The sequence below is a fragment of the Triplophysa rosa genome, linkage group LG1 (assembly GCF_024868665.1).
Source record: "Triplophysa rosa linkage group LG1, Trosa_1v2, whole genome shotgun sequence".
Taxonomy (NCBI): domain Eukaryota; kingdom Metazoa; phylum Chordata; class Actinopteri; order Cypriniformes; family Nemacheilidae; genus Triplophysa; species Triplophysa rosa.
This window is the reverse complement of record NC_079890.1, coordinates 1144039-1170592: the sequence shown is the minus strand read 5'-3', so window position 1 is coordinate 1170592 and position 26554 is coordinate 1144039. Positions and strand designations below refer to the sequence as shown.

At 39.9% G+C, this 26554-nt stretch overlaps 1 protein-coding gene across 2 annotated transcripts in view; it reads right to left on the bottom strand.

Annotated features, from left to right (window-relative positions):
* Window positions 1-2646: 2646 nt before the first annotated feature.
* Window positions 2647-26554, bottom strand: part of pcsk6 (proprotein convertase subtilisin/kexin type 6) — a 46044-nt gene continuing 22136 nt past the window's right edge. Inside the window, exons 12-21 of one of the 2 annotated variants that reach the window (XM_057330310.1) lie at window positions 24391-24579; window positions 20811-20947; window positions 20014-20196; window positions 17730-17832; window positions 17416-17612; window positions 14962-15049; window positions 10165-10268; window positions 8207-8336; window positions 3933-4045; window positions 2648-3214 (exon numbers count right to left, since the gene is read on the bottom strand). In XM_057330310.1, coding sequence (XP_057186293.1) covers window positions 3114-3214; window positions 3933-4045; window positions 8207-8336; window positions 10165-10268; window positions 14962-15049; window positions 17416-17612; window positions 17730-17832; window positions 20014-20196; window positions 20811-20947; window positions 24391-24579 — 1345 coding nt within the window. In that variant the 3' untranslated portion in view covers window positions 2648-3113. Of the gene's footprint in view, window positions 3215-3932; window positions 4046-8206; window positions 8337-10164; window positions 10269-14961; window positions 15050-17415; window positions 17613-17729; window positions 17833-20013; window positions 20197-20810; window positions 20948-24390; window positions 24580-26554 lie in introns of both variants that reach the window. The other variant, XM_057330319.1, reaches the window with a different exon arrangement.

The following is a 26554-nucleotide window of genomic DNA, read 5'->3' as shown; positions in this document are numbered from 1 at the left end:
GTTTTTATACAGCAAAGTTCTTTTAAGTGAACTTAACACAATCATTTATATATTATATTGTTACTATATAAACCTAAAGCATGTACGTTTATAAGACAGTATTAAATAGGCTGCTCAATCAAACGAGTAAACACAACTAAGTCTTCATTATAGACCTCTTTGGATGACATAAACAGTGCAGGTCCAGAAGAACTTCCTGTTCCAGTTACACAAACGTTTGAACAAAATACAACCAAAGGAAGATTCATAACCAATTTAAAAGCTTAAACAAATGTCTTTAAGATTGCATTATACATGTAAGATAAAAACAAACAAATAATAAATAAATAAAAACTAAAACCGAAGTGCTTCTACACTAACGTTTACATCTTGCAAAGTGGTCTATACTTTTAAGTATATCTCCATCAAAGAACTGAGTACAAGTAGAGGAGCTAATATAAGTCAAGTGTACTTAAGTGTCATTTGAAGTATATTTCTGAGAAATCGTATTTTTGTATTTAAAAAATGTATGCGGTGGCAGCAACAGTACATCAATAAAGCACCATGTAGTTTTGGCAATGGTTGTGTTTGTGTTTTCGTAACAGCATCATCATTTGAGAGATGATCTATCTGAGAATAAACATGCAAGCTCAAGAGAAACCATTATCTGAGTAGTGTTGTGCGTCAGGGATTAGCTCTGTTTAGTGTTATTCAAAACAGCTGTGTGTGTGTGTGTGTGTGTGTGTTATGTTGCAGTCAAAGCATCATCGGGTCACTACGGGTCACACCATCTCAGACACGTCTTGAGGACGCGTTCCAAATAGTTCTTCCACTCTAAATATTTACACGTTCTAATTTGGGAAATCACCGGAAAATGGAAATAAACGAGTGATCGTTAGTGTTGAAAGGCAGACCACCAGGACAGGCACAGTCCTCACTGTGAGAAAAGACAAACGTCCAGATCCGCTCCCCCAACACAAGCGTGCTTTTAAACTGTCAACCAATTCCATTATCTTCCACTTACAGCCGACACAAATCGGTTGCATGTGGACACTTACGATGTCAGATTTTGTGCATTCTAAATCATCAAACATGAGGTTAATCTGACCTACTGCACACATCCGATAATACTTAACAATCGAGATTTTGATCTCTCTTGACAACTCTTAACACTTCTGAAGAGTTTGCACACACACGGTTTTGTCAGTTGAGATGAAAGCAGACTGCTTATTATAGTGTGTCATCATGACATATGATATGCTCCAGTCACAATGGTTATGGTCTTTTATAAAATGTGTGATTCATTGACTAAAGAACAGATGAATTTGACTGGTAGTATAGTTTTCTTTCTTGAAAAAATCAATATCAATCTTTATTGTGAGTTCTGTAGTGACAATCTAAACCCTACACTATAATTGTTTTTACAGAATTTTCGAGTTAGGTAAAAACGGAGGTTGGGCGAGCTGCAGATGGGCGGGTCAGCAAAACGTCCAGAGGATTTTGATTGGTTTATTTAATGTAGTGTTGTAGTATTGGTTCATTATCCACAGTTGGTGGCGGAATCTTTTGTTTTTGTATTTTGTATAAAAAAGACGAGCCCAACCCACACTCACGTGAAAGGGGAGCACAATCTGACGGTAGCACAAAATGTCTGAACAGCAGTGAATGATCGTTTTAATGATTAGTAACATAAGTAGAAAGTGCAGTGATCGCAGTGGTTTAGAGAAATTGTGCTTTCTTAAATGAAAATGATTTTTATAGCAATGTAAAGACATTTGTGTTTATTTGTTGAAACTTTTGTTATGCCGTGCTGGCCGTAACTTCACGTTGCATTGAAATTTCGGTGGACTAAAACATGCTTTGTTCATAAAAGGCTTCATTTTTTGTTTTGGTTTTATGGTATATTCATTTGATGCATTTTGCCATACTGTCTCTAAGTCCTGCCATCCTCAATCACTGTGTGAAAATCCAGCCTACTTGCGGCCTAAGCTCCTCCCACTTGCAGTTTGTGGCGAAGGCTCCTCCCACCCGCAGTTCTTCGGGCTGCAGCGATCACTACTTGGAGTTTCAGGTATTTTTGAAATGCGTCAGACTGCAAATTTACATGTCGGTTGTAAAATAACATGAAAAACGTACCTTTTATTATACATAAATATTATTTTACGATGTTTTCTGGCGCCCCATTTACAGTGTACCTATAACCACGATGTCACGATGCATTAATTTGTTCTCAGAGATAAAAAATAATAAAAACTACAAATCTTGCAACACCATGTGGGTTTGTGTGCGCATATCAGTAAACTTGATGAGGTTTTAATATACACAATCCGTAAACATATAAAAAATCAGATGTGTGTCAAGATATTGCATCTGTGCTTTAGGTCTTGCAGTGTAGGTGCTGTTTAAAAGTTACTTAAAGGCGGGGTGTCCGATTTCTCTTAGCCGTTGATGATGTTCAAATCACCAAAACAAACACACCCCTACCCCCATCTTTCGCTTTGGTCAGCGCTTGGCTCGGCTAATGTCCGTCCTGTGCACTGTGAACCTTACTGCTGATTGGCTGCAAGGTTGTTTTGGTACTCGGCCCGACTCAGTTGTCTAAAGCGTAATTCGGAAATCGGTTACCCCGCCTTTAAGAAAAAAAGAAAGAAAAACAGACGACAAAGAAAGTGATATAAGTGATTTATATATCACTGGTGTACCTGTTCCACCTTCAAATAACGTAAATGTACAGAACGTTCAGAGTTACATGTCAAACCAGCCTCACAAAGTCAGTCTCTCTTAACATTCCAATTCATCCCAACCACCACTTCAGACAACATCCATCCAATGAATCTGTGTCTCTGGAAATCAGCGCTCCAGATGCTTTCCATCACATACAGTGTGCTCATCATATTATAAGATCGGTTTCATAGTGATGCCTTTGAATATATATATATCATTTATACATGTACTGCATGTTTAAAAACAGAGAATCTTAAAAATAGATCTGGTTTAAATCAGCACCCTAATGGGGTTTTCTTACAATGAGAATAATGATTTTTCATTCCTATCACAGTATAACTAGCTTATGATGTACATTAGAGAATACAACAGAAGAGAGAGAGAGAGAGGAGGTCACTCCAATGGTTCTTTCATCCGGCGGTCATCAGACATGTCCTGCAGCAGAACTGACGGAAGAGTTTCTTCTCACATAACCGATTCGACTTGACCATCTCGCAGAACACTTCATCCGCTGAAAGTGAGACGGAGAGAAATAAACCGATTAGAAATGCTAAGAGAGCTAATGCTGTCAAATTTAAAACAACATGAAGTTTTAGACGCTGGCGTCCTGCAGCCTTGGTGCCAAATCTTTCTGAAGCTACACTCACGTTATAATCATTGTTTTCCAGTCTGTCAGTCACGTTTGAGCCGTACCACTTTCATCTTTTATCCTTTACGTCACTGTGGTCTGAAATCTATCTACTCATTGTGTTCTCTCGCTCTCCAACCATCAGCGTTTATAGTTTCCAGCTGTGAGTTGTGTAAGAATCTGTGTTTGAGAGAGAAGATCTGAAAGTCCAGTAAAACCTTTCAATTTGAAAGCCGAAGCAGAATTTGATGCGGCACTGTAGTTTCGCTTTTTCTGAACCCTTGCCAATTATTTTGTTTTCAATACACTCCAGATGACATCTGAGAACGGCGGCACCCATTGATTTCCATTGGTGAATGGGTGCCGCCGTTGTTCGGTTACCAATGTTCTTCAAAATATATATATTTTTTGTGTTCTGTGGAAGAAAAATCGTGAAATGAGGTGAGTGTGACTAAATAATGACCGAATTTATATTTTTGTGTGAACTGTCCCTTTAAATTTAGAACGATTTTGTTTTGTAACCCTCGTTCTGAACAAGCCTTTAGGATGGTTCTGAATGATTTGTGATTCCCATACGTACAAATAAAGCGAAGGAACGTACCGTTGTTACAGGTGGAGTTCATGATGCACGTCCGGCTGACGAGACTGTATCCATCCTTACACTGCGTGCAACTCGTACCAGGACCCTGACAGCTCAGGTAGTTCTCCTCACATCTGACAATCAGAAAAAATACACACAGACATCGTCACACAAGAATCCTCGAAAATATAAAGGACACATTGTATTCACGCTGTTTAATAAAACAAAAACACACAAGGGAGGCAGGATGAAGATCAAGATTTGAGCTTTATTAGTCACAAACTGTAAAAAACTTATTTCTGTGTATTTCAATGTCAACCTGATCCACATCTTCAGACATATAAGTATATAAACAATTAGCAATAAAGAATTAGAAAACCAAAAGAAATCATTTTAAAAGGTTGTTTTGCTTTAATTTTACTGTTTGCTGAATACGAAAATCACATTTTTTTTTTTTCCCATCGACGGTACTATTTTCACACTTTTATACATTTCGGTATTAATACTCGTACGCAGAAATGACAAGGTACTGGCATAACACTGAGCTCAACACAACAGTTTAACGCAACAGTTACTAAAAATGAGTCGTCCAAAACTACAGAAGTGTACATTTGATCGTTTATTATGACTAATACTGTCCTCACGAACCAAGTTCCAGACGTAGTCACCCATCATCGCTTCATCCCACCTTCACTGTGCTACAGACATTTCTAGAATTTTTTGACAGTGACAATTGAAAAATAGTTTTTAAATTATGTGAAAATTTGTAAAGTGTTTATTTGCAATATTCCGACATATCGTAATTAATGATATAAGCTCAACATTAACTTGAGCTAAATATACACCAAAACACTGATGCTACATGAAAATAAAAATTTGCGCAACAATTAGCACCACGCAATTGTACAAGAACTATAAAAAGGTCGGGCGAAACATTGTTACACTGTGTTACATAGAAATGTGACCCTGGACAACAAACCCAGTCTCATGTGTCAATTCGCCTATTTCACAAAATGGCGACAGAGACCGGAAGTAGGGAAAACCTTTTTCCGGCCGCACTGCTGCCATAGCCATTCATTCATTCAGCTAGTTTTCTCACAGGCATTAAGTTTATTTACCAAAAACAAAAGTAGCATATGTTGTCCGGTTTATTCATGGTTTACTGTGAGATGTACAAATAGGGAAAACAAACATTGTTTTTTGAGCGATTTATTTATTATCAAGGTCTGATATATGTTAGACCAATCAGCATAAAGGGAGCGCTACATGCCTAACTTCTTCTGGTCTCCGCAACTGTTCTGTGTAGTGAACGCAGCTAGAGCATTGACCGGACAAGCGTTTCCCCTACTTCCGGTTTGTACACGTCACGCTGTGAAATAGGTCTATTTATCAAAATTGAGATGTATACATCATATGAAAGATAAATAAATAAGCTTTCCATTGATGTATGGTTTGTTAGGATAGGACACGGTTTGGCCGAGATACAACCATTCAAAACTCATTAAAAAAAATCGCCTTTAAAGTTGTCCAAATGAAGTCCTTAGCATAGCACATTACTCACAAAAATAAAGTTTTGATATATTTATGATAATGATTTTTGACATAAAAGAAAAATCGATAATTTTGAGTCATACAATGTTTCGTTGGCTTCAAATCCGTGTGACTTATGACTGGTTTTGTCATTATGCTAAAGAATAAAAAGGTTAACAAAAATGTTGATGAGCATAAAATAAAATAAGATTAAAATAAAAACTATGTAAATGCATTACTATTGAAATATTAGTATATAATACTCAGTACAGATCAGATTTGACCAGGAATGCAGTACACACAACCTTATTTTCGATAAAAACTGAATTTGATACAGTATCTGTTTATTCGTGCTCACAAAGCACTTGTCTATAATCTTTATAAGCTCTAGCAACTGCTGCAATGCATTCTGGGAAGAACTGTAATGCCATTGTCACTCCTCGCAGCTGTTTTTTTCTAAATCTGCCTTTAACTGAGAACGAAAGGTGACATGAGTCATATTGTGCCATAAATTGGAGCCACGTTTATGGAGCTGAACCTGGTTTAGAGCGCGCTAGTAAATCTGTCCCATATATCCCACAGATATTCAGAGGAAAACAATCCGAAAACATTTAAGTGTAGTCAAGATAATAAAGATTTAAGAATAAATACTTTTGTTTTAAATTCGAGAGAGACGGTTAACTATTATTTCAAATATGAGGGCAAAAAGCTGTATCCTCATCCATCACACTGATGTTCAGTCCATGGCATTTTCTGTGTGACCTCAGGGCACTTGTACAGTATTTATCATACGTGTCCGTATGTTCAAACAGAAAGTCCTTCATTCAGGATGGCTTACCCTCAGGGTCACACTTTTCTTCCGTTTAATGACTGTCTGCTTTATTTGCCTCCAGTGAACTTCAGTCGCTCGCTCTCATTCTTACCGCAACCACCATCCGTGACCTTAATAAAAGCCTCTATTTGCTTTAGACAGCGTTCATAAAGCAAAAGAGCCCGGCATTAGAAACTGTGGAGTGCAGAGGCGGCGTTCCTCTCCCCACATTATAGACATCTACAGTAAATCTCTCACACAGCCGGAAAGATTCGCTCCTGCGTTCATCTGTTCGCTTTTATTTGCTAGTATCCACAAAGCAAGTGGTTTACTTAAAAATACGAACATAAAAACAGTTTTTTATCCTACATGATCATATCGTACATATTCAGAATGCTATGCTAGGATGTGCTAGCTGCTTCCCAGGGTTCAGTCCATGAAAATGCAGTCTTTTTTAGATTTTTAATTTTAGTTGCATTTCAAATGTCACTTAAACAAGCAACTGCACTTAAACAAGACTTTAAAATTCTGTGCGTTTTTATAAGAAATCAAACTGCGAACTCAACGAATTTGTAATCCAAGCACAAGTGGTCACAGAAGAAGTGAGGATGACATTTTCATCTTATGATCAGATGTTAAAGGGGTCATATGGCGTCAACACGAGTTTTTCTGTGTCTCTGGTGTGTTATAAGTCGCTCATGCATGTATTAGACGTGTATAATTGCAGAAATGAAAGTGTGGGAACAAAAGAGTCATTCTATGTAAAAGCGAATGCTCACCCAGACCTGCCTGAAACACCTCGTGTAGCCACACCCCCACAAATCTACGTCAGTTGGTGGTCTGATTTGACTAAGACCGCCCAAATGTATACACAAGTAAGGTGGGCGTACCTGTCAGTACAATTGAAGAGGAACCTGATGTTCCAAATATGGTAAGAGGCGTTACATTTCGCGTTTCATTCATTGCATTTGTAAAAATAGAATTTGTTTCATAAATATTTATGGTTTTAAAGATATTGTGGAGCATAAAACCCCACCCTAAACCTAATCACTTCTCAACCAACACAACACGCAAATAAAAGTACAGGAACAGGTGTTTATTGCACAAACTGACCAAAAAACAGTATAAAGTATGACATACTCGCGTCGCAGACCTTTTGAACCGAAGCCGTACGATAACTCTATATGATGAACTCTGCGTCCGTCAACGTGCGCAGTCAGCTTGTTCAAACATAGACCGGAACATTAGCATGACACAGTCGATCGTGTGAGCGAATACCGTTTTGCATTCAAAAGAGACGTAATGACGCCATCGTTCACGAGACCCAATGCTATTGCACAAACGAAGCTGTCGTAACGCTTCTTCTGCCGGCGGTTTTTGAACATCTGTGTTCACCTTTTCTGAGATTTTCGGTTTCGCATCTGTTCCTCGTACAAATCGATCGTTTGGCTTTTTTGAACGACATTGTGACTGCTTCTATCTTGTGTCTTTTATTCTACGATAAATAAACCGTTAACACTGAACACAATTATCCTGGCTGTTAAATTGAAAATCAAACCCCAACACATGCCCTCATTACAAAATGACACCCCAATATATAATTTCATAACGGTAAAATCTGCGTGTCAATTACGTCTGCGTGTTGACGCCGATGGTTTCTAATGGAAAGCAACGGAGTACCCCGTACGTCGAAAACCGACGACAAAGGGGCACCCCGCGTGTTAAACAGCGATGCCATGGGGCGCTGCCCGAACGCCTATATGTGACGAGTCGGGAGTGAGAACGTGTTTACCCCGAGATACGAAAAACAATTAGCTGAAGTCACCAACAAAACACAAATGCTTCTCAAATCTTGGCCGGTCTTCTGTCCATTCATTCATATTTTCTTTATCTATACCCTGTTGGTGTCAAAGACCAAACCTATAATGATGGAGAAGTAAATAAAAAGACTCACTTGCGGCACATGCGTGGTGAGTATCCCGTGGATTCTCCTCTGTAGTATCCGGGGGAACAGGTGCGAACGCAGCGCCACTCCTGCTGTAAGAAATCAGTGGCACACTGAATGCACTCCTCCATCCCCGGCCCTGTCAACACAACGCACACACATTACTCTAATGATGCATCTGGAAACGCTTTCACTATTTAGGTTTTAATGGCTTTGGCCCGAGGCAAACGTAAAAAGGCACAACATTAAACTTTATATCATGACTCAGAACATCCAGAGGGATTTCAATGTATTGGGTTCAGCGAGGCGACCCTTCCCACTCGCTTCCAGGTTTCTTTCCTGTGATGCGTTCACCTCTTAGATTACTACCAAATTGTGAGAATTGATCTTTCATCTGTTGACTGAGAGAAAATCACATCTACAGCACAATAATGTGAATTCCTTTCAAGGTTCAAAGGTGTTCGTTCCCGCACCATTTAACAGACTAATATGTGCTTTCAAAACTACTGACACAAAGAATCACGACTCTGTTCTGAAACCTGGTGTCATACTGCAAGTGCCTTCTAACAACAGTAGATAATGCAATGAGAGATTTTCATTTAGAATAATGGACAGGTGCTTTGGGTCAGTGTTTTGGAAGAGTTCACCTTTCACCGAAAAGCTTTCTTTTCATGTGTTTCACGTGTTAATCTGTCCATTGATTTCCCATCGTGTCTGTATCATCAGCTCTCCACGCATCAGAGGAGTTTGAAAGCAAACAGCGTCTCTGGTAAGTGTGAGCTATAATGAAGTAAATTAATTAACTTCTACGGCTGAGCAGAAAGACTCCTGAAAACAATATAATCACTTTACGTTTGAGTCTCTCCATCTGAATTGGTTCTGCCCCGGTGATGGGGATGTCTGGCAAACGTTGTGTTCTGCAATCTGTTCATTTGTCGGCTTCTGAATTCACCATATTTCATCTGTTTGTGACTTCAGTTTGATTCTGCTCTGAATTCATAATAAGAACAGAAGGATCAAAACAAGACTAAACAAGAACAAAAACATCAAATGCACATACAAACTGTTTCTTGTTTTGCAGATGCTGTTATTACTGCTGATGCCAATCAATCCTATTTCATGTGGTCGTCACGCTTGAAACTGCCGTTTGTAAGTCATACAGTAGAATGCATTTAGGTACAATTAATGGAAATACAATAGAATAGAATAGATGAACAGAACAGAATGAACATTATAGAATAGAATAGAATAGAATAGATGAACAGAACAGAATGAACATTATAGAATAGAATAGAATAGATGAACAGAACAGAATGAACATTATAGAATAGAATAGAATAGAATAGATGAACAGAACAGAATGAACATTATAGAATAGAATAGAATAGATGAACAGAACAGAATGAACATTATAGAATAGAATAGAATAGAATAGATGAACAGAACAGAATGAACATTATAGAATAGAATAGAATAGATGAACAGAACAGAATGAACATTATAGAATAGAATAGAATAGAATAGATGAACAGAACAGAATGAACATTATAGAATAGAATAGAATAGATGAACAGAACAGAATGAACATTATAGAATAGAATAGAATAGATGAACAGAACAGAATGAACATTATAGAATAGAATAGAATAGATGAACAGAACAGAATGAACATTATAGAATAGAATAGAATAGAATAGATGAACAGAACAGAATGAACATTATAGAATAGAATAGAATAGATGAACAGAACAGAATGAACATTATAGAACAGAATAGAATAGAATAGAATAGATGAACAGAACAGAATGAACATTATAGAATAGAATGGAATAGATGAACAGAACAGAATGAACACTATAGAATAGAATAGAATAGAATAGGTGAACAGAACAGAATGAACATTATAGAATAGAATAGAATAGATGAACAGAACAGAATGAACATTATAGAATAGAATAGAATCAGACCTGTGCATGTGGAGCAGGAGACATGGCATAGGCTGCATTTCATTTCCTCCAGGTTGAAATAAGTCCCATTGGCACACTCAGGAACACAAGTCATTCCTGCCAGACTATAATCAGAGGAGAACGACAGAAAGATTAAAAGCAAACATTTACAGTGATGTTTTCACAGTTTTAAAGAACCAATCCAGCCAACATTACATCCAACTGTACATTTACTATAAAAACCAGATGCAAGTCACAAGTGTGTTGTGTATTTCTGTACGCATCTGTGAAATGTTCACATACCTGAACGCAAACGAATACAACCACATAATTTATATGCTTTATAGTTATTTATATGCATAATTTACATGCTATAATTTATAAACAACTACATAATTTATATGCTTTATAGTTATTTATATGCATAATTTACATGCTATAATTTATAAACAACTACATAATTTATATGTTACATATCGTCACTACATGTTGAACTGAAATCTCGAATCTCAAAAACTGTCACTTTACAGGAAATTAATCAATAATCAAAGTTGACAAGCAATAATTGAATACTCTTTATTTGTTTTAATATGTGCAAATCAGACAAACATGAAGGGTGAACAACAGTAATGATTTATGAAAAAAATCTAACAAAAATGGCCATATGTGACTTCAGTCCGACAGCGAAGATATATTTCAGTTAAAAGGTATTTAATATGCAGACTTCAAATTAGGCTTAAATAAAAAAGTTCTAAATGGTTCTAAAAATAGACCGAAAAGATCATCGACTCTACCTGCGCGACTCCACCGAGCAAGGACACCGACAAGGCACTTGAGTATTGAGTATATTTGTTCTCTTCTTTTAACTATCTTGTATATTTCCTTATTCTCCGCTTTTGACTATGTGCTTTCAAATCCCTACTGTCACTACAACTCGTAAATCACCGGTATCACGTAGAAGGCCACGCAATGCTAATAATCTGCCACCCTTTCAGCATCCACAATTACATTTCCCATTGGTTTATGGAACTGCCAATCTGCTGTAAACAAAGCAGATTTCATCACAGCTATTGCTAAACACTCTGGTCTTTCTCTTTTAGCACCCCCTGATGTTCTCCATGAGCATCGCGCCACGCTCAGGTCTGATGAGAGAAAGTGGCGCAAATTTAAAGAACCCACTGACCTCGGTCTCTATCAGTCTCTCCTCTCTTCTTTCTCTGCTGATGTCTCCTCTGCAAAAACCCAGTACTACCACGCTAAAATCAACAACTCGCCTGACTCTCGTACTCTCTTTAAAACCTTCTCTGCTCTTCTTTGTCCGCCTGCCCCCTCACCTCCATTCGACTTAACAGCTGATGAATTTGCGTATGTGAATGTGCGTACTTTCTTCGTAAAGAAAATCACCACCATCAGCAGTCAGTTCTCCGTGCCGCCGCCTCTTGATCACGCCCAAACCCCCGACACATGGTCGTTCCCCTCTTTCTCTCTCCTATCTCAAGATGATGTCTCCAAGGTCATGTCTTCTAACCACCCAACTACCTGCCTGCTAGATCTCATCCCCACTCATCTCCTCCAGGCCATCTCTCCATCGGTTGTTCCCGCTCTGATCCACATTATCAACTCGTCTCAACTCACCACTCTTCCCACAGTCTTCAAATATGCCCGTATTACCCCGCTACTGAAGAAACCCACTCTTAATCCTGCACTGTTAGAGAACTACAGACCGGTATCCCTCCTCCCCTACATTGATAAAACTCTTGAACGTGTGGTATGTAACCAGCTCTCATCCTTTCTCACCCAGAACAACCTCCTGGACAGCAACCAGTCTGGCTTCAAGAGCAGTCATTCCACTGAGACTGCGCTGCTCTCAGTCATTGAAGCCCTGAGACTGGCAAGAGCTGCCTCTAACTCATCTGTACTTATCCTACTGGATCTATCTGCCGCCTTTGACACCATTAACCACCACATACTCCTGTTGACCCTCAAGGCTATGGGTGTCTCCGGAATGGTGCTACAATGCTTCAGGTCTTACCTCACAGGTAGGTCATTTAGAGTATCCTGGAGAGGAGAGGTCTCTGAGTCCCAACATCTGGACACAGGGGTGCCTCAGGGCACAGTGCTTGGTCCGTTGCTATTTTCTATATACATGACATCTCTAGGCTCTGTCATTCGGAAACATGGCTTTTCCTATCACTGCTTTGCAGATGATACACAACTCCACCTGTCATTTCAGCCTGACGATCCGACTGTTTCTGCACGCATTTCAGCATGCCTAGCCGACATTTCGCTCTGGATGAACGACCATCACCTGCAGGTGAACCTTGCTAAAACAGAACTGCTTGTAATCCCAGCCGACACAAAGATTCATGACAACTTCTCCATTCAACTAGGCTCATCAACCATCACATCTTCCAGAACGGCCAGAAACCTGGGAGTGGTGATCGACGATCAGCTTAACTTCACTGATCATGTTGCCAGCACCACCCGGTCCTGTAGATTCATTCTCTACAATAATAGGAAAATTAGACCTTTCCTATACGAGCATGCTACGCAAGTCCTAGTCCAGACTCTTGTTCTGTCCAGACTGGACCACTGCAATGCGCTACTAGCTGGACTTCATGCTTGCACAACCAAACCTCTTAAGATGATCCAGAATAAGGCCGCAAGAGTGGTCTTCAATGAACCGAAGAGAGCGCACATCACTCCTTTCTTCATTATGTTACATTGGCTCCCTATAGTCGCTCGAATCAAATTCAAGACTCTGCTCCTGGCCTACAAGACCACCACTGGTTCGGCACCCCCTTATCTTCACTCACTAATGCAGACTTATATACCAGATCCCTATGCTCTGCAAACGAACGATGTCTTGTGGTGCCATCGCAAAAAGGTAAAAAATCTCTCACGAACCTTCTCGGGATCGGTTCCACATTTATGGAACGATCTGCCCGCTGCTACAAGATCAGCAGATTCTGTGGCCATCTTTAAGAATCGGCTGAAAACACATCTCTTCCGTCAACACCTGACTGATCAGTTCTGACTTCTATCTCTTTTCTACTCTTTCTAAAAAAATACACCTTAGCTCTGTATACTGTGATAGGCTATATGAGACCAGTTTTTTAATGCACTTATGCTTTTTGTTGTCCTTATGTTGTTCCAATTGCTTCCATTGTTTCCCTCATCTGTAAGTCGCTTTGGATAAAAGCATCTGCTAAATAACTAAATGTAAATGTAAGATGAAAACCTTTCTTCACAATCGTAGCTAGATGAACTGTTATGTTAAATAAAGGCACTGAGGCATTAACGGTCAGAGGTTGAAAATGACAATAACAACATGAAAAACTCTTTTTAGAAAGAGCGAACAAGAGTATGTGAAACTAAAAGCTTCCAGACATGCAGACTGAAATATCTTTATCTACAAAACACAGTGCATGACAGTATGGTATATAACCCTGACAGATTGAATACTGTAGAGAGGTCACAGCGTAAAGCATGCAGCGTTTTAGCCTTCACATGACCAGACAGCCTTTCAAGAACTAAAGCCTATTGTGCCTCCTTATTGCCACCACAGCAAAGCCTGCACGCATAAAGATGACCAGATGTACCCTAAATGTTCTAAAACCTAAAGTCTCACTTTTTTCTTCCCGCTTAATCTTCACTCCAAACTCCTCACGTATGTTCATAACTCACTATACAATAAAAACACGCTCGCATCCGTGTGAGATAAAGTTGAGAGGTTACGAGAGACGCAAATGCTCAACAACCCAACATTTGGTTTTCATTACATGCTTCTCTCTAATCAACAATCCGGCTACAATTATCAAATAATCCCGGAAAACATTTTACAGTACCACAATCTGAAGGCATTATAGTTCAGAACAAGACATGAAAACATGTTAGCAGTATCAAGACTTTTTATCTAGAGCTTTTTATGGTTATTGAGGAAGTCCATAAAAATCCTTATCCCGAGAACAGTTATCTTATGGTAATAATTTATAATTTGAACTGTCTGGTGAGATTTTATGGGAAATGTCAAATTGATGTCATTTGACGTCAACACATTTAGATAAATGTGTAAATTAACCTTCAATTTTATGTTTCAAAAAGAGATGGCGAAAGAGAGGCCAGCTGTGGAATGCGGCTTTAATTATTTTTTTGGTCTTCCTTTCTTCAAATAAGCACGATTGTGTACATATCTTTCTTTTTCTTAGCAGACTGTCAACAATTTACTTAAAACTCCAGCGTTTCATTTTTGGAGGATCATTTGACAGAAATGCAATATAATATACGTACAGTACATAACTTTGCGTTCAGAGGTGTGTACAGACTTTACATAATGAAGCGTTATGCTTTTAATATTTTAGAATGAGCTATTTCTATCTACATACACCACGGGTCCACTTGCATGTAATTCACCATGTTGTTTCTACAGTAGCCCTAAACGGACAAACTGCTCTACAGAGTTTCGTAAATACATTATCTCCTTCAGCAAAGAAGCGAAAACGTGACGACATCTGTTCTGTGTTAACCACCATAGTGCTTCGAAAGGGAGAGATAAGCGGTGGAGTGAGCCATTGATTGCAATTCGCAACCTCACCACTAGATGCTGCTAAAATTCATACACTGGAATTCATACAATATTCATACACATTTTACAAAAATTCAGCCAAAGTCTTTTCATATTTAACTATGTCCAGTATGAAACTAAATTTAACCAGTTCTAAATAAAACTTTAATCATGGTGACCGGCAGAATATGCAGTATAGGGTTCAGTCGGAAATGTTGAGGAAGAAAATGATTTCAGATTTCAGAATGTATTACCTGAAGCCACTGTGACATGCTGTACATCTGTCTGCATCTCTCAAGCATTTTAAACAGTTCTCATGACACTTCAGACACCACCTCTGACCTGAAACACACACAGAAAAGCAGATATTTGTAGTAATGTGCAGTAAAGCGCAAAAATACCGTGACCTACAACACACAGCGCTCAATCTGACCTTCTGTTTACACTGTTACTTGGCTAAACTTGTCTCTCCAATATTTTGAATTTAGACTGCGATAACAAGCTCAACCGCTAGATGTCAGTGTACCACACTGTTTGTTTAAATGCGGCCAAACTACATTTTGAATTTAGACTGCATTGTTTATTTAGCAAAATGAACACAACAAAATTCAACAAATCCTTTATTTAATACAATTATTATACAATAAATAATCATATAAATTAATATTAACATAAATTAAATTAAATATAAATAGTTATATTATTGACACTAGCCAAACACAAATCGGAAGTTAACTGGGGGTCAGGCTCGTGCATGTCCGATGAAACGGTCTATAGACGTTTCATAGGACGCACACGTCTGGACGGAAGATTATTTCCGGTCTGTGTTTGTTGATCGGTCTGGCTAGTGGCTAATAAAATAACTATTTAATTTATATTACCATTTTATTGTATAATTATTGTAATAGTTAAACAATTTGTTGAATGGGTCGTGTAACTTTGTCGCATTTAAGTTTAGCCAAGTAACAGTTCTTCTACTGGTAACCCAAAATATTACTGACTAAACATACTTTTAACTTGCTAGCTAATGTAAATTTTTGGTTATTTCTTTTGCTTGTTATCAGAAATAATCTTCAGGATGTGTCCCGGAAGTTAAGTTTGGGCCACAAAAGCGCGCATGCGCAGTAACGTTTGTTTATGTTGTTTACCATTTTTCTTTTATGCCAAAAATCATTTGGATATTAAAGTCCCAGTGAAATTAAAAATGACCATTCTTATTTTTTCATGAAATATTGCAGCGTTTATAGTAAATAGCTTATCAAAGTGGGTCATTTTCTTTTTAAAATCCATGTACCCTCATAATCTTCCGTTAAAATCTGAAAATGCACTTCCGCTCTAAAATGACTATCCATCTTAAATGACGCAAACTAGATGGCTTGGGCGGAGCATCCGTTAACTCCTCCCCTTCAACTGTCAGTCTGCTGCCAGTTCCATTTCAAAATCAATGCAACAGCTGTTTTACACATCAAAATAAATTCATAGTGAAAAACGCAAGCCACGCCCACTAATTTTCACTCGGAAATGTGTCAGAATACAGAAGTAAAAACGATCGTAACTTCTGGATCACGGGGACTTTGATTAACGATCATGATACATGAAGATATTTTGCACATTTCCTTCCATAAATATATCAAAACTTAATTTTGTGAGTAGATGCAGTAACATCGCGAACAAAAATGTCCGGAAACATGCCTACAAACTGATGCTGTCCGCTCTTTTACCCACTCAAATTTGGTATCTATGTAAAGCTTTCGGGTTCATCTGCTCCCCACAACATCATTCCAGCTGTAAGCCAATAGAGAGCGTCAAAACAAACCTGTTTCTTCTTAACAATGGCCTGCCATAGGACAACTTTAAAGACCATTTTATCAATGTTTTGATTTAAATAGTTGCATCTCAGCCAAATATTGTCCAAACAAACCATACATCAATGGAAAGGTTATTTATTCAGCTTTCAGATGATGTATAAATCTCAATTTCCCAGGGTCACATATAGAGTATACAGACATTTCACATACAGAGAGAGCCAGAGAGACATTTAAACTGTAAACGTTTTTTATTATCAGAAAATATCTGGAAATCTTGCTGCATCCACTCATGTTTCACATAAACATCTGCTCCACACACGCAGCTCTGCATGTGTTCAACGGCTGAGACACAAACAGCAGTTAAGCAAAGTCAAAGTCGTGACTGGATTTGATCATCTCTCTACACAACGCAGACGGAGTGTCAAAGACGGCCATCCACACGCTCATTACAGGAGCCGCCCCATCCCAACATCTGTTCTAAACAAAATATAAACCCATGCCACATGCATACGTGTAATCCTAATCTTCTGCTTCCAGACGATCACTGACCTCATCTGATTTCTCCTAGACACCAGTGACATTACATGAAGAGTCTGCGTCTCAGATATTTCTCCGGAGAGAACGAGTCAGGAATCTCACAAATGTCATTAGAGATCTCAACAATTTGTCAAGTTTGCAATCAAAAGTCAATATTATTGAAGATCTCAATATGAACTCAAAGGTTTCTCATCGAATTCACTCAAATCCAGATTATTTTGCCTCCATACTCTTACAAATGTGTTGATTTTGTGTGTAAGCAATACAACAAAACTGTGGCGACATCGAGGAGATTTCTTCCGGGCCAGTGACTCTCACCGGTCAATAAACTCGTGATGAGTGTAATGACCGTGCGTCCCTCACCCTCGTCGTGGTAATAGCCGGCGGGACAGCTCTCTGCGCAGCTGTTCTCCTCTGAGTTAAAGTAAAGTCCTCTCCTGCACGACCTGCATTCGTTGGCTCCACGTCCGACACACTTCTCACAGCCTCGACTACAGCGTCTACACCGCCTGGCATCTCCGTCTTCAAAGCAACCCAGTGGACAGTGACTCACACAAGTCCTATGATCAAAGAGATCAAAATGCCATCAGGTTCATGAGACTCAACATGTCGGGAAGCAGCACATGATAAATAAATGAAAAGGGGAACAGGTGTTGTAATGTGTCATGGGTTCAGACCTGCCAGTCTTGAGACTGCCGAGACTGAAGTGAACACAGTTCAGACAGTGATCAGCGTCTGGTCCATCACATCCTTGATCTCCACATTCATGATGACAAGATCCTGAAATACAGTCACAAAACACCCTTCACCTCATGACACCAGAAACATTGCGCAGATAAGCGTCTTCTTTATACAACGCGGGCTGCGCAGGCACAAGTCTTTATACAACACTGGCTGCGCAGACACGCGTCTTCTTTATACAACACTGGCTGCGCAGACACAAGTCTTTATACAACACTGGCTGTGCAGACACAAGTCTTCTTTATACAACACTGGCTGCGCAGACACAAGTCTTTATACAACACTGGCTGCGCAGACACAAGTCTTTATACAACGTGAGCTGTGCAGACACACGTCTTCTTTATACAACACTGGCTGCGCAGACACAAGTCTTTATACAACGTGAGCTGTGCAGACACACGTCTTCTTTATACAACACTGGCTGCGCAGACACAAGTCTTTATACAACGTGAGCTGTGCAGACACACGTCTTCTTTATACAACACTGGCTGCGCAGACACAAGTCTTTATACAACGTGAGCTGTGCAGACACACGTCTTCTTTATACAACACTGGCTGCGCAGACACAAGTCTTTATACAACGTGAGCTGTGCAGACACACGTCTTCTTTATACAACACTGGCTGCGCAGACACAAGTCTTTATACAACGTGAGCTGTGCAGACACACGTCTTCTTTATACAACACTGGCTGCGCAGACACAAGTCTTTATACAACGTGAGCTGTGCAGACACACGTCTTCTTTATACAACACTGGCTGCGCAGACACAAGTCTTTATACAACGTGAGCTGTGCAGACACACGTCTTCTTTATACAACACTGGCTGCGCAGACACAAGTCTTTATACAACGTGAGCTGTGCAGACACACGTCTTCTTTATACAACACTGGCTGCGCAGACACAAGTCTTTATACAACGTGAGCTGTGCAGACACACGTCTTCTTTATACAACACTGGCTGCGCAGACACAAGTCTTTATACAACGTGAGCTGTGCAGACACACGTCTTCTTTATACAACACTGGCTGCGCAGACACAAGTCTTTATACAACGTGAGCTGTGCAGACACACGTCTTCTTTATACAACACTGGCTGCGCAGACACAAGTCTTTATACAACGTGAGCTGTGCAGACACACGTCTTCTTTATACAACACTGGCTGCGCAGACACAAGTCTTTATACAACGTGAGCTGTGCAGACACACGTCTTCTTTATACAACACTGGCTGCGCAGACACAAGTCTTTATACAACGTGAGCTGTGCAGACACACGTCTTCTTTATACAACACTGGCTGCGCAGACACAAGTCTTTATACAACGTGAGCTGTGCAGACACACGTCTTCTTTATACAACACTGGCTGCGCAGACACAAGTCTTTATACAACGTGAGCTGTGCAGACACACGTCTTCTTTATACAACACTGGCTGCGCAGACACAAGTCTTTATACAACGTGGGCTGTGCAGACACACGTCTTCTTTATACAACACTGGCTGCGCAGACACAAGTCTTTATACAACGTGAGCTGCACAGACACGCGTCTTCTTTATACAACACTGGCTGCGCAGACACAAGTCTTTATACAACGTGAGCTGTGCAAACACGAGTCTTCTTTATACAATGTGAGCTGCGCAGACACGCGTCTTCTTTATACAACATTGGCTGTGCAGACACGCGTCTTCTTTATACAACACTGGCTGCGCAGACACAAGTCTTTATACAACGTCGCAACCTTTGGCGACCGGATGGGCGTGTCACGAAAAAGTTGAGAAATCTTCAACTTCATGCAAATGAAGAGCGATTTTCAGAAGCGACAGCCAATAGGAAGATGGTAGAGCTAACGTGATCAGTGGATGTCGTCACTCAGGCACTCAGGTAGTGGGAACGCCCACTGGCGACTTGCAGCAACAAAATCGCTTATAATCTGAATGCAGCACAAGATGTCGTCGCGTTTTCACTTCTTTGGAGATCTGTATTAACAAAACGCGCCCTGTGGAGCAGAATTCATTCAACAAAACATTCTGAGGGTTATGAAAGTTTGGTGAATATGTTTAAAAATGCTGTCGCTGGCAACTATTTTTTTGTTTTAAAATGCTTTCTGGAAAAGTTAAAAAGTATAAAGCTCCGACTTTGATAATAAGAGCATTACAGTCTCAGCATTTGACATAATTCCGCAAGATTTCTACACAGAAAAGACGCGCTGGGTATGACTAACATTACCATTATATTCCTCCTCTTCCTCCTCTTCTGGCTCAGTGACGCCTGGCAGTGAATCAAGAATTTTCATCTCTCTGTCTGCCGTGGGAATCTCCAGTATCCTGGAGCGAACGTGATGGGAACTCTGGGATTGGTAGGGGTGCTCAGACGTGCCGTGAAGGATTAGTGTCCACTCCTTCAGCTTACCTGAGAGAGAAGAAAGAGACTGAGCGTTGAAGTGCGACAGAGGAAGATCTGTTCTGCATTACAATGAATCAGATAACGGCAAACCAGAAACAGACTAAACGTAAGCCCGCCTAAACTAAACAAAAAGCAGAAACGTGGCCGTTCAGGTAGGAAACGTACTCGACACAAGTATGTAAACACTCGTGTAGCCTTTCAATAAACAGCACAAGATCTAGACCACAGTGCAGCCTACTGACGCCATGAACCGCTCGACTTATATCACTGTTAAAGAGACGGTTCACCCCCCAAAAACGTTCTTCTTCTTCTACAGAACACAAAAGAAGATATTTTGAAGAATGTTGATAACCAAACAACACTGAACCCCATTGACTTCCATTGTATGAACACAAAACCGCTGAGACATTTCTCGAAAAAAATATGAAATATTTCTAAACAGACAAAAATGTGATTTGCATCATTTTCATTCACCCTATACTTCTTTCTATGACCAATGTCTCCCGTTCCTTCAGGCGCTCACACGCGGTGTTCATATGAATGACAAAACTGAGGTTAGGTGTCGTACAGACTTCTCAAGTGTTTTCCACACTCCTGGCACTAATCCACACGATTCTTACCCAACACCTCTTTATTACGCATCTGAGAGGGCGAGTCGGTTATCTCCAGGGTCCACGTGCCCTCCGCTCTCTCCCCCCAGCAATGCACCGTCATGAACTCCCAGTTCCTAAAGCCCTCGTTGGAGTTATCAAACAATCTGGAACACAAACAGAGACATTAAACCTTCGAGAAAGAGTAAGGGATTTATCTGCTATACTCGCTGATCATTGGTCGAAAACTGCTTTCAGACCTGTGGGTTAATCACATAAGAAACTGATCCTGATAGCACACTACATCTGGCAGACGTCTATTTGACATCTGCAATACATAGTTTGCTCATCTCCAATACATCTCTGAGACGTCTGCTGTCAGATGTCATATAGACCTCTAGAAGACGTCTGTAAGATGTTATGATTTAGAATGGATGTAAAACAGCTCTTTCTAAGATGTTTAGCAGATGTTTTCCAGATCTCCAGATCTTTAGCAGACGTCTTACAGACGTACCTGTGCTAGCTGGGGAGCATTGATAGAAGCGGTAAAGAAAAAGCTGAAATAGCCCCTGATAGCACACATACATCTGGGAGACGTCTATTTGATGTCTGCATTTACATCTGAAAGACATATTTTGTATTGTTTGCTCGTGTGCAATATGTTTCTGAGATGTCTTCTGACAGATATTATATAGATATCTAGAAGATGCCGGTAAGATGTTTATGATTTATAATGAATGTAAAACGGCTCTTTCTAAGACGTTTATCAGATGTTTTCACACAACAGAAGTTTTCCAGATCTTTAGCAGACATCTTACAGACGTACCTGCGCTATCTGGCGCTGCAATTTGAATTCAATAAAATCCCAATATTCTGCAGATGTTTCTCATAAATCAGCACGGAAAATGTGAAATAATAGTCACCTGATTGTATCTCGGTTAGTGATTAGCAAATGATTCATGTTCAGAAAAAAAACTCTGAGGTGATTTTCAGTAGCGTATATCAAGAATGAGAAAAGATCGTTGCTCATATTGGCATTGGCATGCTGGCGTCGCTCAACAGGGTTCACAGGGAAAGATTTGTGACGTGACGTCACAGGACTGTATCACAGTGATGGAACAGATGGACGCTTTGGCTCGGTTTGTGTGATCTCGGGGCAGTTGGCATGACACGGTGTTATAAACTTTATCTGGTTATATAACAATCAGGTCGTTCTGTAATTACAGTTAACTACAGTGAGCTCTAAAAACTAACGCAGAAAAGTGCGAATCTAGTAGAAATATAGTGCTAATCTGAGATACGTCTGGTGCTAACTTGACTCAGAAATATTTCAGACTATTGATAACTTAATTGTCTATATACATCCCATACAATTTCTATTAAAAAAATGTCACTGTAACGCATTAAAAGTTGAAGTTAAAGCAGATACGTGGGTTTAAAAGCACAAATAATTTGTCGAAATCGTAAAATGAGGTGAAACTGTTAGTGTCTGGTTATGCAGTTCAAACACAGTTCACCAGGATCATACAGTATCTATCCAGCTATTTTCACACAGATCCCAAGCAAACATTTATATTTTTATGTTTTGACTTAAGTACATTTTCTATACGGGATGCTAACACCATTGTAATATTTAGATGTTTCACGTAAAAAAAGAAAATAAATTAATAAACAGTGCTGCATGCTTGGCTGTGAGATTGGCTTTGTATTATTGTAAATATGTTTTCTTAATTTTTTTAAATAAAACTCGAAATTATTGACTAAACACCAACGTTCTACACATGATGTTTAATGACATTAAAGTTGCAGTCTGTAACATTTGCCTCTTTATCGCCATCTTTGTTTTCAGCATAAAATTGCAGGTTATGTTCTTACGTAAATCACACCCATCAGCTCGACTGTTAAACCACTGTTATAAGCCATTATTATATACACAATTTTTGTTTCTTTTAAACCAAAAAAGTTACTGATTGCAGCTTTAAAATCATGCGATATGTCATTTGCAACCCACTTCTGTCGTCTAACACATTTAGGAAAAATCCCAAACTCAATGACAGCAAAATGTGGGCGGGACTTTGGATTGGGTCATGAAAAGTGGGCGTTCCAGAACTGAAGTCTATTTCAGTTTGCTCTTGAAACACAGCACACGCACTCCAGAAAGAGTTTTTTGACCAGGAAGTTCGAGGCTGAAGGTGAACTTTAATGTATTCAGTGAGGTGATCCAGGTTCTCATCACAGCATCCTCTCTCTCTACGCGTCAGACGTTCACAAAGAAGTGATTCTCATTTGTTCACGCACCCCACCGACAGAGACCAGCTGTGAGCCGAAGTTTCTCGAAACTCTTGAGCCGCTTGTGTTTCCTCTGAACTCTCGGCCCTTTAGATGAAAACACGTGTTAGCCTTGGGCTCCGTCCACAATCACACTACTCTAATGAGTGCTCCACAGTGCTCGTACGCATCTCTAGCCTCCAAATGGAGAGGGTTTTTGCTACGAGTAGATGGTAAATTTGGCCCTGGCTGCGTACTGTACATGTCGAAAAAATGAGATTAGAAGAGGTCCCGACCGCAGCGTCTTTCTCCAAAACCAGTGATAATGCAACGCACACGTCTTTCCTGGCAATTGGCAGGACGCTCCGTCAACCGTATTATTCGTTCTTCCAGCGGCGAAAGCCTGGGGTGAGAGAGCGGGAGCGTCGGGAGAACACCTGCCGTTAAAAAATGGCCTCCGAACGCGGGAAGCCCCATTAGACTGTCATGTCGGTTACGGCTAAAGCAGACGCTCGGTGGGAGATGTTCGTGTGGCGGTGGATTCATAAATCATTGATTTTGGTCTTCTGTAAATGAGACGTAGAGCGTCAAAACAATGAGCTCGCTGTGAAGAGAAGAGAATAGTGGGACGTCCACGTAGACAGACATTGTTTCGGAGAGAAAGCATTTTATTACAACAAAAGTTTTTTTGAAAAATGGCTCTCGACTGATGGGTCGCCACTCAAAAATAACACAGCAGGTGGACAATGCTACAGTACCAGGATTTAGACATTTAGAAACCAATGACTTTCAATTCGTGGTCAGATGAACTCATTTCAGTGTTTGATTTAAAGACATTTGGACTCGTGCTGAAGCAAAAGCCGTTGGGTGAGAGTTTTATTCATGAAGGCCATAAGAATGATGCTCAGGATCTTTCAGGGCCGGTGACCGTACAGATGAAGCTGCTAAGAGAATACAAAAGTATAGAGAGGGGAGATTGGAGAAAGAACACACAGAGCGAGTTTGAGAGCGCCGTGTGATTGACAGGCAACAGATTCATGCGGGACAGAAACCAGACAAGCTCGATATATTCTCCTCTGTCTTGTCATTCTATGGTGCGTGTTCACGAGAGCACTTCCACGCGTGCGCATTGGGTTTGTGTCTTAATATATCCATTAAAGTCGGTATTTTGGTTTGTTTTTCGCACATAAAGCATTCTCGTCGCTTCAAAAAAATTCTATTGTCCAATTTAACCATGTCTTTAAAAGAACATTTCTCGACTTCTATGCATGTCTACTTGTGTGCCGAGTCATGATGTGTGCTGTAAGCATGATATGTAGATCATGCAGTAAAGGAGGCGTACCTCTGAGCCAGCAGCTGAGATCGTGTCCCGGACGGTGAGATGAGGTTGATCTCCAGGTCTCCTCTGCGAGGATGAACGATGAGCACACGCACCTGCACGTGTTCCAGAAACATGAGGTGATGATGGCTGTGTTCACTGCAGCCCGTGCTCGTCATGCTGCTGTTTAACTTCTGATCCGCTCTGATGTACCTGCACGAGGACAACACACCGGTCACAGCACCTTAAACTCTCTCTTCATTCATATACTGAACATGACATTCTTTTAGCTATACGGCATAATAAAGCGCACACTGATGTTTTTGATGATGTTCATCGGACAGACACGTTAGAGAAATCGCCTTTCACTTACGGAAGGACCGCTCAATACTACACTTACATTAGGAGAGAGTGTTTAAAGAAAATAGTTGACATAAAAATGAAAATTCTCTCATCAAAATCTGCTGCCATGTGTCCGTAGCTGTTAATCACATGGACTACTTTGATGTTTTTTTTAGACTTTCGAGGTATAAGGCATCCTTGTTAGTTCTTGAATGTCCGAGGCCAATGACAGCTGATTTGTGTAGCGCTGCCTAAAAACACAAACTCCCTGTTTTCTCGATGTTCTGGAATCACATTGAGCAACGACAGAGATCAAATGTTTCTGAAAATGATGTTGAACTGTAGTGTGTTTTAAGGAAAAGTCGTCTTCTGGGAACGTTCCGCCTCTTTTGCGTCAAACACTACGGACCACATCACTTTGTTTGACTGAAGCCTTCATACTATTTTCTGTAAAGTTCACCATATGTCCGCAAACACAGCGTCATTGTTTTAATGCTTCAAGTCTTCATGTCATGTCTGAATCTTTTGTATTTACTTTATGAGATGGGTGACTGTTTTAAACTGTTTCTAGATCAAAACAAAACATCTTAAACTCGTGAATTAAAGGTGCAATGTGTGAGATTAAGGATTATCTGTTGACAGAAATGCAATGTTATATACAAAACTATGTTTTCAGAGGTGTATAAAGACCTCGGATAATGAAGCGTTAGGTTTTTATTACCACAGAATGAGCTATTTCTATCTACATACACCGCGGGTCTCCTTACATGGAGTTCACCATGTTGTTTCTACAGTAGCCCTAAATGGACAAACTGCTCTACAGAGCACGTTTCGTAAATACGTTATCTCCTTCGGCAAAGAAGTGAAAACGTGACGACATCTGTTCTGTGTCAGCCACTTTAGTGCTTCGAAATGGAGTGGTGAAGTGAGCCTTTGGTTGCAATTCACAACCTCACCACTAGATGCCGCTAAAATCTCCACACAGAAATTTTAAGGCCCGTTCACACTAAAAACGAAAACAAAAAAAGAATGTGCAAACCCTTTAAATTTGAGTCGATCTCGATTGGCTCAGTCTGGAAGTGATCGAAGTCGTAAACGTTGACTGGTGTTGTTACACTTTGTGTGCTATTTTCTTGAATTTAGAACAATTTAGAAAATTATATTTATCATTATCACCTGTGTTGTGAACAGGCTTTAAGAACGTCCCAGAAGGACAGAAAAGCTCAAAACACTGCCTGCTTCACCCAACTGAGGAAATCTATATTTCGGGAGGAACACATGACATTACAACTTCACAGTTTTCTGATTCACACCTCTCCAGAACAGAAAGAGCTTCACTGGAGACTCAATCAATCAATGGAGAAAAGCATTAGAGCCTTTGATACTGTGAAAAACCAAAACAAACAGGAACATCATCATATTTACGGTGAAGGATCATACATTCGGTCAGTCTGTTTATTTGGAGTCTTGTTTGTATAATATTGTTTTTCAAGGGCATTCTAATAATGACAGACCTCTTTTATGGCTCTGCTGATAAACAACACAGCGCAGATGGCGGTGAAATGACTCACTGGAGGTTTCAGCCATTATTTAGCACACGTTCAGCGCGGGCATCATCCAGAAATAAAGTGGGCGGTTTCACGTGCCCCGGAAAACATGCTTAAAATGGAAGTCTGTTCCCTTCAATTAGAAACCCTCGAATAAAAACCTGCGAGTGGGTAAAGCCATCTGTGACCGAGAGGCATTTTCACTCCTTTACAAAGCCTGTGTTTCCATTTACATGAAGAGGGTCATCTAAAGAAATCTACAATTAAAATGAATCATGGTTGGGAGAAATGTTTAATTT